Genomic DNA, 17,434 nt, shown 5'->3' with positions numbered 1-17,434 from the left:
TTATCGATAATGCCATGTGATATATCTGCAATAAACCAATATAGGTCAATACAACGGTCTGGCTCTTGCAACAGCCTGTTGAAGACATCACAATCACAGCGTTATAAAATAACTATGATATTGTCCTTGAGCAAGGTTGGAAATCAGCACCAGCCACCAGTCAAATGCTGGTAAAACATGCAAGTGGCAGCTGGGATTGCTTCACACATCTGCCAAACAAAAACAATGGGAATCTAATGAGTGGCAGGTGGATTTTGGACTCCTAGAGCCACAGTGGCAGGTGGACATGAATGTTAAATTACAACAACGAGCAGGCATCAAGAGACACTAAACAGCACACTGTACCTTGTGCATCGGATACATTCCATCCTGAGAGTATTCACTTTGTCCCTGAATGCCGTGAGGTGCGTTCGGTGTTCCAGGTCCAGGACTTGGTCCCATCATACTGTGAACAGAGCCTGGTGAGGGGTCAGGTCCAGGGCTAGGGCCCAAGATGGGCCCCGGGGATAGACCTGCCCCCGGAGAAGGGCCAGGATGTGACATACCACCTGATGTGTCTGAAGGGGTGGACATCTACTGAGCTGCTGGGAGCATTCCAGACAGCTTCAGAGGGGAAAAGGAGGGAGAAGATTTAAAAGGCATGAAAACAATGAAGGTCAAATACCACCATAACATCATATGTATTAAACCGTTGTATGAATCGTTTGCTCTTTTGTTTTTTGAGGGATATTTCATGTATTAAAGACATTAAGTAATGATTTTATTATAATAAAAAAATAACTCTTTATCACACAGCTGCTTCATTGGACAGGCTTACACTGTATAGGTGTAAGTGCTCCTGTTACTGTAGCATATATATATTTGAATTTTCCTTTTAAGCAGTGGTGTATGGTAGTTACAACAGGCCACAGTGCACATTAGTTACTTGTTATGAAGTGCATATACACACACACAAACCCACAACATTAGGCGCATATATGTTTTAACAAACAATGTGTTTTGGTAGTTACTTTGGCTACTATACTGGGAAAGTAGAGAGGTCAAAGACAAAGCTATCAGGACTTGCTACTGTATACTGTATTGTCTCGTTGCAAGATCAAACAGAGACTTGACATTGGATAACATCAATATATAACCCAGCCATCATTGCATATATGTATATGATACAAATACAAGCGAGAATGATGAGATGTACAGTACCAGTCAAAAGTTTGGACACACCTTCTCATTCAACTACTTTGAAGAATCTAAAATATAAAACATATTCTGGTTTGTTGAGCATTTGTTTGTTTACCACATAATTCCATATGTGTTCCTTCATAGTTTGGATGTCTTCAATATTAATCTACAATGTAGAAAAATAAAAAAAAGAAAGAAAGAAAAACCATTGAATGAGAAGGTGTGTCCAAACTTTTGACTGGTACTGTAATTTAATTGAGCAGTGTAAGTAGATTATTTATAGTTTTTTATATCTTATGTAGAATAGGCATATCATTTTGTTAGATTTTGAGGGAATATAAAGCAATTGGCACCTTTTTCTTTAAAATTAATTCTGCTTTAAACAAAGGCCTATATATGAAATAACAACAAGAACCTTTGCTGAAAAAACTGCTGGAGGGCCCATTTACTGTTTTTGTAATATGTATGGTTGGTCCACCTTGTCAACAGAGTCCTTTCATTATCTGATGAATAACAAATCAATTGTTTTAATAATTCTAGCATTTATCTCCCCTCTCTCCTGTCCACTGCCAGTGTGGATTCTTTACTGTTTTTTATTGCTCATTTATAATACTTATTTTTGATCTTATTTTCTTTTACTATGTCTCTTGTTTGCACTATAACCTATGCTGCTGTAATCCTGTAAATTTCCCCGCTGCGGGACTAATAAAGGATTATCTTATCATATCTTAATCAAATGATGTAAATCAAAGTGTGACTTCACGTTTGGATTGAACATGATCAACAATATGAAACACAGAGCTGCATTAAGGACACACAGAGCTGCATTAAGGACACACATTGCATGCATTAAGGACACACATTGCATGCATTAAGGACACACATTGCACGAATTAAAGGACACACATTGCACGCATTAAAGGACACACATTGCATGCATTAAGGACACACATTGCATGCATTAAGGACACATAGAGCTGCATTAAGGACACACATAGAGCTGCATTAAGGACACACAGAGCTGCATTAAGGACACACATAGAGCTGCATTAAGGACACACAGAGCTGCATTAAGGACACACAGAGCTGCATTAAGGACACACAGAGCTGCATTAAGGACACACAGCATTAAGCACACATGCATTAAGGACACACATTAAGAGCTGCATTAAGGACACACAGAGCTGCATTAAGGACACACAGAGCTGCATTAAGGACACACAGAGCTGCATTAAGCACACATAGAGCTGCATTAAGGACACACACAAAGCTGCATTAAGGACACATAGAGCTGCATTAAGGACACACAGAGCTGCAAGCCTTGTGATGTAAACAAACACTGCACATCTGTCAAACTCTCTATTACTTCCTGCTTCTGGTACCCGGATGTAGATGCACACATGATCACCTGCAGCTTAACAAAGTATCTGTTTAATCACACCCATAACAGTGGCCTCATGTCATTTATATTACACAGTTAAAGCAATGACATCTCTCTAGTAGCGTTAGCATTGGTGGCTAACACGCTAGCTCTGATTGGATCATGTCAAACAAAATAAAAAATGGCGGCCATCACGGAAACACAAAGCAAATAAATAAAATTATATATATATATATACATATTCCAATGAAAGTGAAGCTCCTGACACGACATTTGCATCTTTAATATAACATTTAGAAGCACAAAGTTCCCAAAAACAAACCACGTGGTCATGCGTTAGCCGCTAGCCTAGCTGCTAGCTGTTAGCCTAGCTGCTAACCTAGCTGCTAGCTAGCTCCCAGTACCGGAAGTGCGGATGCGGAGCCGCAATGTCGGTCTTTATCACAGACACGGCGCCGCTGTTCTGTTTACCTTTCGGCTGAACTGTACCTGCACACAATTAGATGAGAATATTGTTATTGTTTCGTCATAAATATGACTGCTGTCCGAGAAGTTCACTCCCCTCTTCGTGTTGTTTTGCTGACAAGTTAAAGTTTTGTTTTTTTTCCTTCTGTCGCCATTACTGATTTGTCAATGTCACCGGAAGTCCCGCCCCCTACGCCCGCGGTGATTGGCTGGATCGCACGTCAATCATTTTTTGTTTAATGGGCGTGTCCCTTCCCCCTCATAAGCTTTACTGTAACTTTGTGGTTCAGTGGCCAAAAGTGCTCTATAAATAAAATGTATTATTATTATTATTATTATTATTATTATTATTATTATTATTATAAAAAAATAATAATTTATGTTTAATACTGTTATAAGATAAAATAAGATATGATAAGATAATCCTTTATTAGTCCATTTACAGGATTACAGCAGCATAGAGGATAGTGCAAACAAGAGACATGGTAAAAAACAAGATCAAAAATAAGTATTATAAATAAGCAAATGAGCAATAAAAAACAGTACAGTACTGCACATCCACTGCAGATGGGAAGTAGATGTTGATCTGCTGTCATTGCTCTTCAAAATCTTATTAATTTCGGTAAATTGGTGGAATACTACAAAGTACCATCTATTTTGAGGTATTTGTACTTGAATATTTTTACCCCATGACATACAGTACCAGTCAACAGTTTGGACACACCTTCTCACGTCAATCATCTGATTTTTGTTTCTTGGGCGTGTTCCTTCCCCCCATAAGCTTTACTGTAACTTTCTGGTTCAGTGGCCATGACTGCAAACAAGACACACAGTTTGCTTAAAAAACTGGTAAATCATAATGCAATTAGAATAAAAAAATAATAACTTATGTTTAATACTGTTATAAGATAAAATAAGATATGATAAGATAATACTTTATTAGTCCCGTTAGTAAGTTTTAAGTTTTTAGTGTGTAGCTTTTAAATGCTGTTTTTAAATGTCTGTAAAGCGTCTTTGTGTACTCTGAAAAGCGCTCTATAAATAAAATGTATTATTATTATTATTATTATTATGTTTAATACTGTTATAAGCACCACTGCAAATGGGAAGTAGATGTTGATCTGCTGTCACTGCTCTTCAAATTCTTATTCATTTCGGTAAATTGGTGGAATACTACAAAGTACCATCTATTTTGAGGTATTTGTACTTGAGTATTTTTACCCCATGACATATGCTACTTCAGGCTACTTTAACACCTGTAGTTACCAGGTACTTTGCAGGTTTCAATCTCACATATATACGACATACAACATGCTTATAAAATATGATGCATTTGTATAGATTAAACAACTCAACTTTACACAAAGCAGCATCAAGAATACACTAATAATATGATACTGAGAGGCAGGGGTGCATTAAGAACATATTACTAATAATACTTTTGCACTTTTACTTAAGTAAAATGATGATCTCCACTTGTATCTTTACATTGTTTTATTACTACTGTATTTTCTCAACCCTGGTTTGTTAGAACATCATGCAATAACTTAACTCGAATCATATGCAATTATCCTTTTTTTTTTTTACATTTTAGCAGCTCTTTAACAAAAGGAGGAAAACTGCACCTTAATAAGTGTTTACGATAGAATTCAATGTCATAAATCAAATGATCAAATCAAATACATATGACTGACAGTGGCCAATAACTGAGGGCCTACATCTTATAGCAACAGAGTTTATAATTGGATGTTTTCACGTGTTTCAAAAAATATATGTAATAGTGTTTGGAAAATACACTTTTCTAACATGTTTCTAACTTTAAAGCTACTTGGGGAACTATTTGGAGGTAAAAATGTTGGAAAAAATGACCATGGTCCACTGAACGGTCCTTAAAATCAACACAAGATGGCAGCAGTGACCAGCAGCTGCCTCATAAACTGGCCTCTGCAGCTCTGTGCTGTAACACCTGGCAGGTAATGAATTCCCACAGACTTCAGAGCTCTAAACAAACATGCAAAGTCCAGAGTGATGGACGGCTGGTCCTCATTTACGTACACTAACTTAGTAAGTCTGATGACAGCAACATGGAGTTTTAAAGGCAAGCCATGCAAATGACACACAGGTTTTAGTCAAGGTCCATTTGCATCCATATGATATCAGAAACCTTGTTTTCATTATGAAAAAATAAAGCTGTTTTTAATGGGCATTTGGTTGCTAAAGCTCAACTGAGCGATTCTTTTTGTGTTTTTTTCTTCTTCATTGTACAGCTCATAATTTGTCTGTATTTACATCAAGTGTATGTTATCCAAATAGACTAGAATAAATATTATAACTAGAACCCGTTTTGGGACCGAAATATATCAATATTCAAAATGTTTCTTGATTTAGTTATTTTTAAATTCACACATGGAAATAAATATTTATAATATCTTTTTATAAAAATCTTAATCTTAATAAATAAAATAATATAAATAAAAATAAATAAAAACTTCCTTTTATGGAAAGCATGCATTTTTCACTAACATTCTAAGGTAATTAAAACAATTCAACAGATGAATGTAAACTGGAGAACAATTTACATTTAAAATTACCCCCCCAAAATAATTTGATAAGAAAAATGTACAGGCATAAATGTTTTTAAATACATAAATAAATATTGAAAGACAGATTTGGGACTCAGTGGAACGCACATACAGTGCTGTTATAAAAGAAAGGCTTGGTGAAATAGATATGTGTTTAAGTGATGCTTGATCCCTTAAACAATGTCAACAGAGGCTGTCTTTCTGATGTTTTTGGGTAAGCTGTTCAACAGTTTGGGAGCACAAGGGAAAAAAGCTTGATCTTTAGATATCTTTTTTGCTCTATCTTCACCAAACTGGCTTCAGCTCCGGTGAAGAGAAAATATATGTATGTTCCCGAGAAAATAATGTTTGTGCCATTCATATTTAACGATTCATAGAAAAAATGAGGCATTTATCTATATAGGCGATGACACTTGGATGACCTTGTAAGACATTCAAAGCGTTCCGGCCTGACAGCCCATCATTTGAATACCTCACATATCAATAAACAAAGCCTCACATTTAAACTTTGATCTTGACTTCCCCTCCTCAACAATTCTGCCCTTTCTTATACGTCCCCATAAAGGATGTGCACAGGGTTCCTGGATGTAAATTTTACCCAAATAAACATACCTAATTAACTTTGCGGTTAAAGCCGCCGCCCACCTACAGATTCACCGAGCCAGGAAAGAGCTCGGCCGCAGTCATTTGGCAGTGAAAGGACTAGTGGTTGTGGCTTCCATTCACCTTGAAACCATCCGTAAAAAGGCTCCGGTGAACCACCGGCGTGACATTTTATTCAAAGCCTACAGGTTTTTAAATGGATGGGCCGAACAATGGATCACTCACTTACAGGTGCAAAGATGGCCCCTTGAATTCATCCTTCTTCCCTCTTTCATGTCTCTTCATTTGTCTGTGGAAAGGCAAAATTAAATAAATCTGTCCCAAATCAAGATATATCCACATTGAATCTATTAAGAAATAAATGATTTTACTTTTTAAATAACACATCCAGGAAAGAAACAATAAAGTATTCATTATTTTAGCAATAGAGAGCACTTTTATAGCTTTAAAGGTTACTCATATCAACTTTGAACTCTTGTTTTTGTTATCTAGTTCATACTGTAATTTTTTTCTCAGGTCACTCATGCAGAGGAGATCTTCATCTCAACGGGGACTTCCTAATTTATTGTTTATTTGTTTAATCTAAAAGGGACCGTGTGCAGTTCAAAACATAAACGTCACCATTTCATGCACCACCAGCTTTAAGGTAATTAAATTAAACTTTACTGACTTGTGACCACTTTATTGGAATTAAGACACAGCACAATCCTTTTTTTTAATTACTATTTGCAAGATTAAATTGCTTTTCAACATTATAAAATGCATATTTTGTTTATTGGTGGGGGCATCTTTGGCAATTTACATTATTTTTGACACTTTATAGACTGAATAATTGCAGTCTAGCTTTTTAATACATAAACGATGCTGAAAAAAAGAACACTTAATAAGCATAACGGCTATTTTTTTTTATCTCTGGTCCTTGGATTATTGTTAAAAAGGCTCTATGGAAATACAATAAAAGGAATTTTGTTCTAATTCTTAACCCCTTATGAGTAAAGTACCGGTAAAGCAAGTTTGTTATTTATATTTCTCTAAGATAAAGACCTTTCTGGCACAAGTTCAAGCATCATACTTCTAAAAGAGTCTTTCAGCTATGACACATTAGAACAAAACTGTAATATTCATCTTGATGTATTATATAATATTTGTATTGAATGTTTGTCTGTTTCTTGTTTAAGTTTTACTGTCAAGCATCCGACACACACTTGTAGACACCAGTCAGACATCATGCACACACATTGACACCTACACAATTGCCATCCACAGGTGTGTGCAAACAAAAGGAGTGTTATAATTAGTTTTACATGCGCCACATTTGGCAGCGAGCTGTTTGCTTTCTGCCTGTGTCATCGGAGAGTCCCATTTGAATAACCAATGCTTACATTGTGGTGCGCTTATTTTTATTTCTGAGTCAGATGATAGAGTGAATGTTTAAACAGGGAAGACAGCCGGCATCGAAATAATAAAAAGGCCATATTTGTTATGATAGAGGCAAATGTGCTTGTGTTTAAACTTAGCGTTTAGCACATTAGATCTGTTCCACATCGTTTTTATTAATACTAGCAGCTGAAAGAACACTTTCCCCTTCATCTTGTCTCTCTTTTCTGCTTTCTGCCTCTCTCCTTTCTTTTCTTGTACGTGTTTTTGGCAGCCAGTAAGCTAACTGCAAGCACCCTAGTATTTTGTCTAACTGGGCTGTTTACTTTTTCTACCGTTTTGTTTTCAGCATTTTTAATTTCATATAATAAAGAGATACTGAAGAACAAAAAAAAAAGTTCTGTAACTGAAGAATAAAAACTCTCTAAATAGTATCTGACAGCAAGTTGCTAACTCTCAGTTAGCAAGCTAGTTAGCTTCATCACAAACAGGACAATAAATTCACAAAGTTTATTCAAAAGGCGTATTTGTATCATCGCCTCATTACTGTCTGAAAACCATTTGTCTTTTGGGAAAGTTGATGGTTCAACACGGCTAATTAGCTCGATACCTCCATGGACACGACTGTCAAGATGGCTCGCTATAGGCCTTTCTCGCTGCATTTGGTTTTGTCATAATAGGAAAAACACATTTAGTATTAGTAGGCACAAATAAATACAATTCACTGATCAACAATATTAGTATTAAGCCTACACATCTTCTTTTCCTGCTGTGACGTGTCAAAATGTCTTCCGTAATAAGCTATAGAAGCCTATAACAGTATTGCTTTTTCTTATAATAACACTAGTAGCTCACTTTAAGTAGCTTATAAGATACTACATATATTTATTGTCCATTGATATTCTCCAGTTATTGATCTGGTAGTCATCCTCAAAAGTGATTGGGTAACATCAAAAGAGCAATCCACATTTAGACAGATGTTTAAGAAAAGAAAACAGATGTTTAGTGTCTGCATGGTTGACTTTTGGATCTCAGAGGTGTCCAGTTTGGCCCCGGCTGTTGTGTCATCTCAGTAAAGGATTTCCTAAACACTGTTCTTGGCACTCACTTTCCTCTCTTCTTTATGCCCTGGCCCTCTGACCGCTGTTTGTTATTTCTCTCTTCAAGTGCTTCTTGTGAAAGGAAAACTTCTTCAAGATTTATGGGCAGGTGCGCCGTGCCCCCCCTCACCATCCTCCATCACTCCACCCTCAATTTCGGACTGCCGGTGCTCAATTTGCGAGAGGCTGCTTTTGAGCTCTCTCTGGGGACCGGGGTCTGGTCCACAGCAACGAGCGCTGAGATCTTTTTCCAAGATGGTGCCGGGGTCATGCAGGAGGCTGAGAGGAGAGGAAATGCTGTCAGAGGAAGTCCCTTTGTAGTTGCTTTTGTTGCAGGTGTCCTGCCATTCATTGTTAAAGCACGCTGTTTAATATTACAACCTGCCTGACATCTGGTGGCCCGGCGCCGGACCAGAGCAGCAGCTCGTGATGATCAGGAATAACCCTGCCTGATAATATCCTCTGACAGATTACACATAAGCACAGATGTTGATTATCAGCAGATGATATGTAAGCACTCCGCACACTACTGTTCAGGATTCTGACAGAAAATCTGCAACAGATTTGTTTTAATTTTGCTTTGTGCTATAATATGAGCAAGTCATCCAAATTAAACAAAAACATTTGAAGTTGTGTTGTTTTCTCATCCACTATGACTAAATTTGGTTTAGGTCAAGGTCACAGCTATACCGACAAGAAATAGAACCCGTTACAGTTGGTTGACTAACACAGAGTCTGTTAGTTTCCCCTGTGAAACGAGAAGTCAATGTTGATTTATTTGTCCCATAACTTGCATACTTCAGTAACAGCAGTTCAATAGTTATTTCAACCCAAACCAAGATCTTTTCCTAAACCTGACTAAGTATATTTATTGCCTAAACTTAACTAAGCTGTTTTATTGCCTAAACCTAACTAAGTTGGTTCCTGTGAAGAAGGAAGTTTTAAAAGTTTTGAAAAGACTTAGTAACTTTTCTGTAGGATACCTTAAAAACCGATGTATGAGGATAGGTTGGTTCATTTAGTTTCTGTTTGAAAATAAGGCGGAAAATTTTCAAACAGAATCAATCATTATTTATTATAATATGATATAATTTAAATGTGTAAATTTTCAGTTTTTATTGGTATGAACACAAACTATCTTAACTCACTCACATCTTAACTATGTATCATAAAATACATTTTCATTTTCGAGTAATTAGTGATTTAATGATCCAATATTTATAACAGCCATTCTTGAATCCACACAATATGTTGCTTGAACATAAGTGGATAATAGTAGTATAGTAAAATAGTAAAATGTAAAAGGATACTTTATTTAGGTCCAAAAATGTACAATTAATGGTGGAATTTAATGACAGGTAACTGTTTTGTTATGGTTAGGGGACCTACGTCGTCATGGTTAAAGTAATATCTGGTTGTTTAGTTAGGGAACAATCATGGTCATGGTTTATATGAACCCTGACTAGCAGTAGGAAGCAGGACGTTAACCTCGTCCCTCCACGGCTCTATTACAACTGCACACTACTTCCTAATTTGCTCCCAGTGGACAAGAGTCATAGAGGACTCTGTCACTTGAGCGTTTGTCGAACATTTACTTATACGACTTGGGAGCTCTCCACAGTGAAAGCAAATCATTCTGCATTTAGTGTTCGAGGTGTGTTTTTCGTCAGAAACAGTAGTGTGTTAAAAACGTTTTTGCACAGTTGGCCTCAGCAGACAAGGTCAATTATTACTCTTTGTATTATGAATGTTTCATCCATGGTGGCTTTAAATTTGTGAAACCCTTCATTTAGTTTATTTTACTATTAATGGGACCGTAATAGAGGATACAGCATAACTTCTTATATACAGTCTATGTGCACTATATATTAAAGGGGGGATTAGTTTCTTGTGGCTGCTCTGATTTTTTGAGGCTTCGATCTCAAAGACATTCATAACCCATCTACAGACCCAAACACTTCATCAACAAAGACATCACAGTTCTGCCCAAAACTATTTCATCGACAAATATATTGCAGAGACAAACTTTTGAAGAATGTGTTGAACTGCAACAAAGTAACTACTTTTGAAACACCTCTATCGCCTCGTCTTTCACCCGCCTGTTGGAATCAGATGAAACAGACCAAACAGGGCCCGAATAGTTAGTTTGGCTCTTTTTTCCAACCCCGAATGTGTTTCCATTCCTTTCAACTTGTAGCTGATGGTGCAACGGCAGCATGTGTTTTGAACTTGTCACAGTGAATCGCTGCAGCCTTAGAGGGCGGGTGGTGGTGGTGGTGGTGGTGGTGGGGGGGTGAAGTCAACCCATGAATACCTGCCCACCATCAGCGCAGGGTGAGCATCTGTGAGCTGTTAAGACCACTTCATCTTCACCACGTCCACGGGAGTGGGGTTAGTGGTGTTAAGATGTAAAGACGGGTGCAATACGTCTATCCGTGATGGTTAAAGGAATGTGAGTATCCAGTGTTAAAGGAGAAAATGTATGAATGGTGCACAATAAAGAAGAAGCTCATGGGGTGATTTATTATGGTATGTGTGGCATGCTGGGACTAATTGCTTGTTTCCACTCACAAAATGAAGCGTTTAACCATATAACGATGGACACATTTAGTCATTTTCTATCCCTGAGTCACCCAGAATGCCATTATAGACGGATTATATATGCATATATATTTTTTTCTACAATTAAAATAGGCAGCTTCTTCTGTTTGGTCAAAATGTGACCTGCAGCAGTTTGGATGTGAGGTGTCAAAAAGTCAAAGATCAACATGTCCAAAGGATCTGCTTCGAGAAAAATATATATATTTAGACTCGTCTTCATCACTAGTTCCTCTACCTCCCATAAAATGTCTACACTTGACCTTATTTAAACAGATCATTTTGATATTAAATGGATTTGTGCTGAAGTCCTGCAGGAAGATCTACATCTGTTCATCAGACTTTGAATTCATAGTTTAGTAATGAGAATTGGTTTATGCATATTTTGGTCCTAAATTGGACTTGATTCTCAATCCACGTTTCCATGCAAATTTAATGCAAGTTTTAACTGAAGTTCCAGAAAAACAGGAAAAGGGAATTCATAAAGGTCATGCTTTTATTATGATTTATTATATTACTATTAGGTTTTTGCATATTTCGATTTTTTTTTTTTGCCGTTTTCACTCAGAAATATGAAAATGAGCATAAAAACAAGTGGATGGAAATGCAGTCTCAGTCTTAGACAACAAAAAAACAAATGTTGGAGGAAGTTACTGGTTACAGCAAATAAATAATTTGTTTTTTGTATTAAATAAACAAGATATAGCATATGAGTCAGTGAGCTTTAGGGTTGCTGGAGGGTGGATTTTGTTATATTTGAACAGAACCAGGCCAGCCACCTGTTTAACTCCTGCTTCTGGTCTTAGTGCTGGGCTAAGCTAAGCTAAGCTAAGCTAAGCGGCTGCTGGCTCCATCCAAGTATTCATCGTACTGATGTGAGAGTGACATCGATCTTCTCATCGGACTTTTGGCAAGAAATTAATATTTCTTTTCAGTCTTTTTTTAGAAACCATTTATTTCATAAGCTACCTCCTGAATTATTGACAATAGCGTGTCTTGGCCTGAGCTTGTTTCATAAAGCAAACCTAAATGTTTGCCAAAAACTAGAACAAAAGAATGGAAAATCTATGAAAGTGGACAAAGCAGCAGACTGAAGCACAGTGTGTGCATCAGTCTGGGAATTCCACTGAAGATCTTGCATCCTCTGTTTAACCAACATGACAGAAATAATATATAGTGCTGCTATATTTTCACATGGATTGTGACCTCTGTGTAAACTCAAACATGTTTCTCTTGTCTGTCTGTCTACCTTTGGTTTTGTTTGTCTTTGTCTTTAGTGTTTTTACCGTTTCTTTCTTTAACTTGATTTATCCTTTCCTATAAAGAACATCCAAATGTAATAAATAATACAATTTCACTCAGATTTTTTATGCATGTATTTGACATATTCAACATTCTTATAATTCTGATGGCTTGACCCTTTTTAAATATATATATATAATGTATTTCATTTGTATCAGTCCTTTCTTCGTCGTGTTCATTTTCCACGTAGATTAGAACAGAAAAGAACAAAAAAAGTGTCACTTTGGAGATTCCTAAACGTACACACTCACACTGTACTGTGTATTAGTATTAGGTATTCATACAGGTTATCACTTGCTGTAATGCACACCACCATTCTTATCGGAGTTAACAGTGTGTAAGAAAGATGATGTTTGTTTTGTCAACCCTGTGCTATTTGACAGGTTTCGAGGCTTAAGCCATTACCGAGGTATCGACAGACGAACGGGATCAGATACATCAGCCTTCATCTTTTCACCCCGACATCAGCGCTCACTTTCAGGGAACAATACCAGAGATAAGTATTTAGTTGTTGAATCCAAGCCCGTGGTATTTCACCTGGCACTGCAAACTCAAAGCCCATTGACAGCCAAGGCAGCCGCCCTGCGCCGCAATTAATATGTGATTCCTGGGCTCACAAAGGAGCTTGTCAAAGTGCCCCACCTCTCTCCTCTCAGGCCTTTCACAATACAAATCCCCCTCCGCCATTCTCCAGGCTGAGAGTTTTCTAAAGGTATTTTCCCCTCCTCTCTCGCTCTCTCTCTCTTGAAGCAGATGTGTGTGTAACTTTTTCACCCTGGACAGGAATCTTGTGATGACTTGTTGTCGCTCACAAACAGATTGAGCTGTCATATTTGTCAGACTGGGGTTTTTGTTATGGCATTAAGAAGAGAGAAGGAGTGATTGGTTCACCAAAATTCTTCTTCTTCTTCTTCTTCTTCTTCTTCTTCTTCTTCTTCTTCTTCTTCTTCTTCTTCTTCTTCTCGTGAGCTGATACATTTAGCTTTGACTGTCTCTATAAGTGTCTGTGTAAATGTTGACTCTTTTTATTCTCATTTAAGGCAGCGGACTTAAACTTGTGATTGAATCAAATTGTCAACTTTAAGAACAACTACATTTAAATGTTGTGCCATTTACTATATTTGCACTCAAAAAGGCAAACCGTTCTTCATTTTTCTTTTTTTTTGGTGAAGTAGTCATTAGCAATCTATGAAAAAGTGATTTTCCTATTTTACATTAACTATAAAAACTGTAGATAAACTAGTAAAAGTAGCAATACTACACTGTAAAATACCTCAAGGAAAAGTATTGCATTCAAACTATTGCTTATAATTAAAAGTACCAAAATACTGGCATCAAAATATAGTTGAAGCACTAAAAGTAAAAGAACTCATCAAGCAGTTAAATTATTGGATTATAATTACTGATGCATTAATGTGTACATCACTTGAATATTGCTGCTGGTAAAGGAGAAGCTAATTTTAAATACTTTATGTACTGCTGGGAAGATTACACTTTAATAATATATCATAATTAATTAATTATTAATTTATATGAAATAAGTGTCATGGAGTAAAAAGTACAATATGCTTGTACTCGGAAAGTACAAGGATGTCTGAATTGTACTGTAAGTGCAGTATTTGTACTTCATACACTTTGTACTAAAATGTAAATTGTCTGATATTTATGATTTATTTGAACACTGTAACACTGATGTACATTTACAGTTAAATTCTACTGTATTATGCTTATACTGTATATTGCTGGGAAAGCAATGCATTCTGGGGGTCATCATGCTTGCTCCAATGATCCCAACAATCAAATGTTTCTTTTCACAGTAATTTACCGCAAACAGCTGGCAAATGACTTTACATTATGATTACAGTAAGTTACTGTATTTCTCCAGATACAGTAGCGATAACTAGCTGATGAAACTGCTGCCAGTGAAATAATGTTATTTTTTTAGTTGTTACACAAAAAAACTCTATGGTTTAATTACAGTATTACTGTATTCTCTTTTAAAGAGGAACCGCAGATTGTACACAAGCTTAATGACAAAATTCCTGCCTATAATTTACCGTAATTTCACAGAAAAAGGTTTTGCATCCTGTAATGCCAGAGGGGTAAACCCGCTCCATCGGACATGTTTTTGTGACTGCTTTATAACTATATATCCAGAGAGCCTTAACGTCAAACTCTCACAAAACCTTCAAAAGCAGAGCCGTCTGTTCCGTCTTATGGAAGAGTTATTTATGAAGGTGTCATTTGTAATACATTCAAAGCCGGCATTACGTTGCTATTCATCCCCTGACAGGTTTCCGCTGAACTCGGTGTTACCTGTCTGCTGAACGCCATCTCATAGAGGTGAGCTGACATCAGTCGGTTGGCGTCTATTTTTATTCTGACTCAAATAACACGAGTTACAGGAAAAGCACATCTCTGAATATCCATGTGAGAAGCCAAACATGCCTGAAATTGTCACAGTGATGCGTTTTCCAGAGTTTTTTTTTTTTCCGCACAGCTGGGATAAGTTTGTTCAGGCAAATTGCTGTGTGAGTCCATCAGTGAAATGGAGACAGGGCTGGCTGGGAGCCAAAGCTTAGCGGGCCCTCTGCAGCCATCAAGAGGACTTCACTTCTACAGGCAGCGAGGAGGGAATAATTATGTGACCATGTAGAAACCTGTCGGTGGAAAGAGAAGGAAACGTGTGAACACCGTGAGCGAAACACACAGTGGCAGAGGAACACTTTAAATTCAGTTTTATTCAGTCCTGTCAAAACAAGGCGTCAACTCAACAGGTTGTTTTTTTTCGTTTCATTTGTCTTTATCCTCCAGGATTCTGACGCTTCAGGCTGAAGTGTTCAGAAGTGGGGAAACTCTCAAATCACAAGTTTTATGCAAATTGCAAATTTATGCAAATTCTTATGAAGGAAATATTGTAATAACACAATAACGTTTTTTGGTATCCTTTTTTTATTTAATTTAATTTAATGTATTGTAGCTCCTCTGTGTATTCTCTCAGTGTGTCCTCATACAAGGGTTTGTATTATGGGAAGTTAATCCTCATTTATTCATGCATTTTCCTCCAAAAGTCCAGCAACGCGTCTCAATTTCTGCCCGTAACATGCAAACAGTCTTTTTAATTCACAGGAAACTACTCAGTTAAGTTGAGGCAAAAAAACCCGACTTAGTTAGGTTAAGAAAAGATCTTTGTTTGGGTTCAAATAACTAAGTACAGATACTGAAGCACGCAAGTTACATCAGAAACAAAAAATGTTGATAAATGTATTGTGGTGCCTCTGTCAATTCTCTCAACGTATCTTCGTACAAGGGTTCGTATGATGGAAAGTTAATCCTCATTTTTCTGCATGTCAATTTATGCTTGTTACATGCCTACCGTCTTCCCTCTTCACAGGAAACTACTGAGTTAAGTTAACGACTTAGTTAGGTTAAGAAAAGATCGTTGTTTGGGTTCAAATAACTAAGTACAGATACTGAAGCACGCAAGTTACATGAAAAACAAAAAATGTTGACTTGGGAACTAACGGCGGCCTCCTGGTTGAAAAGTTTGTTGGACCCATCCACCTCCACTCCCACCCTTCATGTGTGGGCTTTGTGGGCTTCATACTTACTAATGTATTATTACTTGAATTACATATGAAATTATTTTGTGGGATAACGACGAATTACGGCACATTCTTTTTTTGTAGGTGTAGCCACAACCTGACTCTCTCCACCCGATCTCATGGGAACGCGTATAAAAAAGGCTTTGAGCGGAAATTTGTTCCGTCCAACATAAACATATATAAAAAATGATTTGGCATCTCGCAGCAAAAGCGACATTCAAGTGAATTGAATGATGCAAAACTAAAAACATGATTCTAGTTCCTGTAACTTTATCTAAGCATGACCGACTCGTTTCCATAGTTTCACCTTTTCTCTGTTTCAAACCAAAGACGAAATAAACACCCGAGCATCAGATGATTACGGTTAGTTATCAGATGCTTTTAGAAGAAGATAAACTCAATTTTTCTTTCTTTATTTAAGAATTAAAAACAAGAGTTGTGACTGTGTCGTGAAACCACGAACAAGCTGACACAGGCTGCACTGCAGTGAAGTTCTCACCAGATGCTCAATTCATCTCTAAGTGAGCGTGAAATGCTATGTTTTTAGTTTTTCATATTTCCTCCTTTTTTTTCAGCCCACGTTGAAAGGTTTTCACTTCACTGTGAAAAAAAACCCATCATGTACTACTACCTCAATTCAGAAACACAGTTCAGGAGCCGCAAAAGCTACAAATGTGGCGACACATGCAAACCAAAAACACTTCTTTTCAATTCTGTCAGTGGATTTGGGGGTTAAATAGCGTTTATGATGTGTAAAGGAGGAGAAGCGGATTGTTTTTCATTTCTTTTTTAAGGGAGCCTTTAACCCAAAACGATCGGAGCGGACTCGCTGACAGAACTGATTTTGCGTTTCTTCACGTGAGTGTTAAAATATTCCGAGTTAGCAGCAACACGGTGGGACTTAACGGGGAACAGGTGGACCTCCTTAAGCTGTAAGAAAATAGCAAAAGCATAACAAGGCCCCTGTGGCTTCCTAAGTGTGCCCTCATTTACCGTATACGCCCGCATATATATCAGGGTTATAATCATTAACAACCAGTTCAGCAGGAGTTCAGGGTGCACCGTGAAGCCTGTGGAAGCCTGTTCTGAACGGGGATATTTTGGTTTCCCCCCCCCTCTGAAACCACACCAGAGACACTGACCAAATGTTATGGTTTACTTGTTCCACAGAGCTCAATGGGAACTATTTCCTTTCACTGCAGACAGAAATCAAACGGGATTGAGTTGCAAATAATGGCTTAT

The 17,434-nt window shown here is 37.2% G+C and overlaps 1 protein-coding gene across 1 annotated transcript in view; it reads right to left on the bottom strand.

Annotated features, from left to right (window-relative positions):
- The window catches only part of smarca2 (SWI/SNF related, matrix associated, actin dependent regulator of chromatin, subfamily a, member 2), a 51,316-nt gene extending 48,157 nt beyond the window's left edge, over positions 1 to 3,159 (bottom strand). Inside the window, 2 exon segments of the mRNA XM_054610293.1 lie at positions 346 to 603; positions 3,032 to 3,159. Coding sequence (XP_054466268.1) covers positions 346 to 573 — 228 coding nt within the window. The 5' untranslated portion in view covers positions 574 to 603; positions 3,032 to 3,159.
- Between the last annotated feature and the right edge of the window lie 14,275 nt (positions 3,160 to 17,434).

The sequence above is a fragment of the Anoplopoma fimbria genome, chromosome 13 (genome assembly GCF_027596085.1).
Source record: "Anoplopoma fimbria isolate UVic2021 breed Golden Eagle Sablefish chromosome 13, Afim_UVic_2022, whole genome shotgun sequence".
NCBI classification, from domain to species: domain Eukaryota; kingdom Metazoa; phylum Chordata; class Actinopteri; order Perciformes; family Anoplopomatidae; genus Anoplopoma; species Anoplopoma fimbria.
The sequence above is the reverse complement of the archived record's forward strand: the minus strand, read 5'-3'. Positions and strand labels throughout refer to the sequence as shown.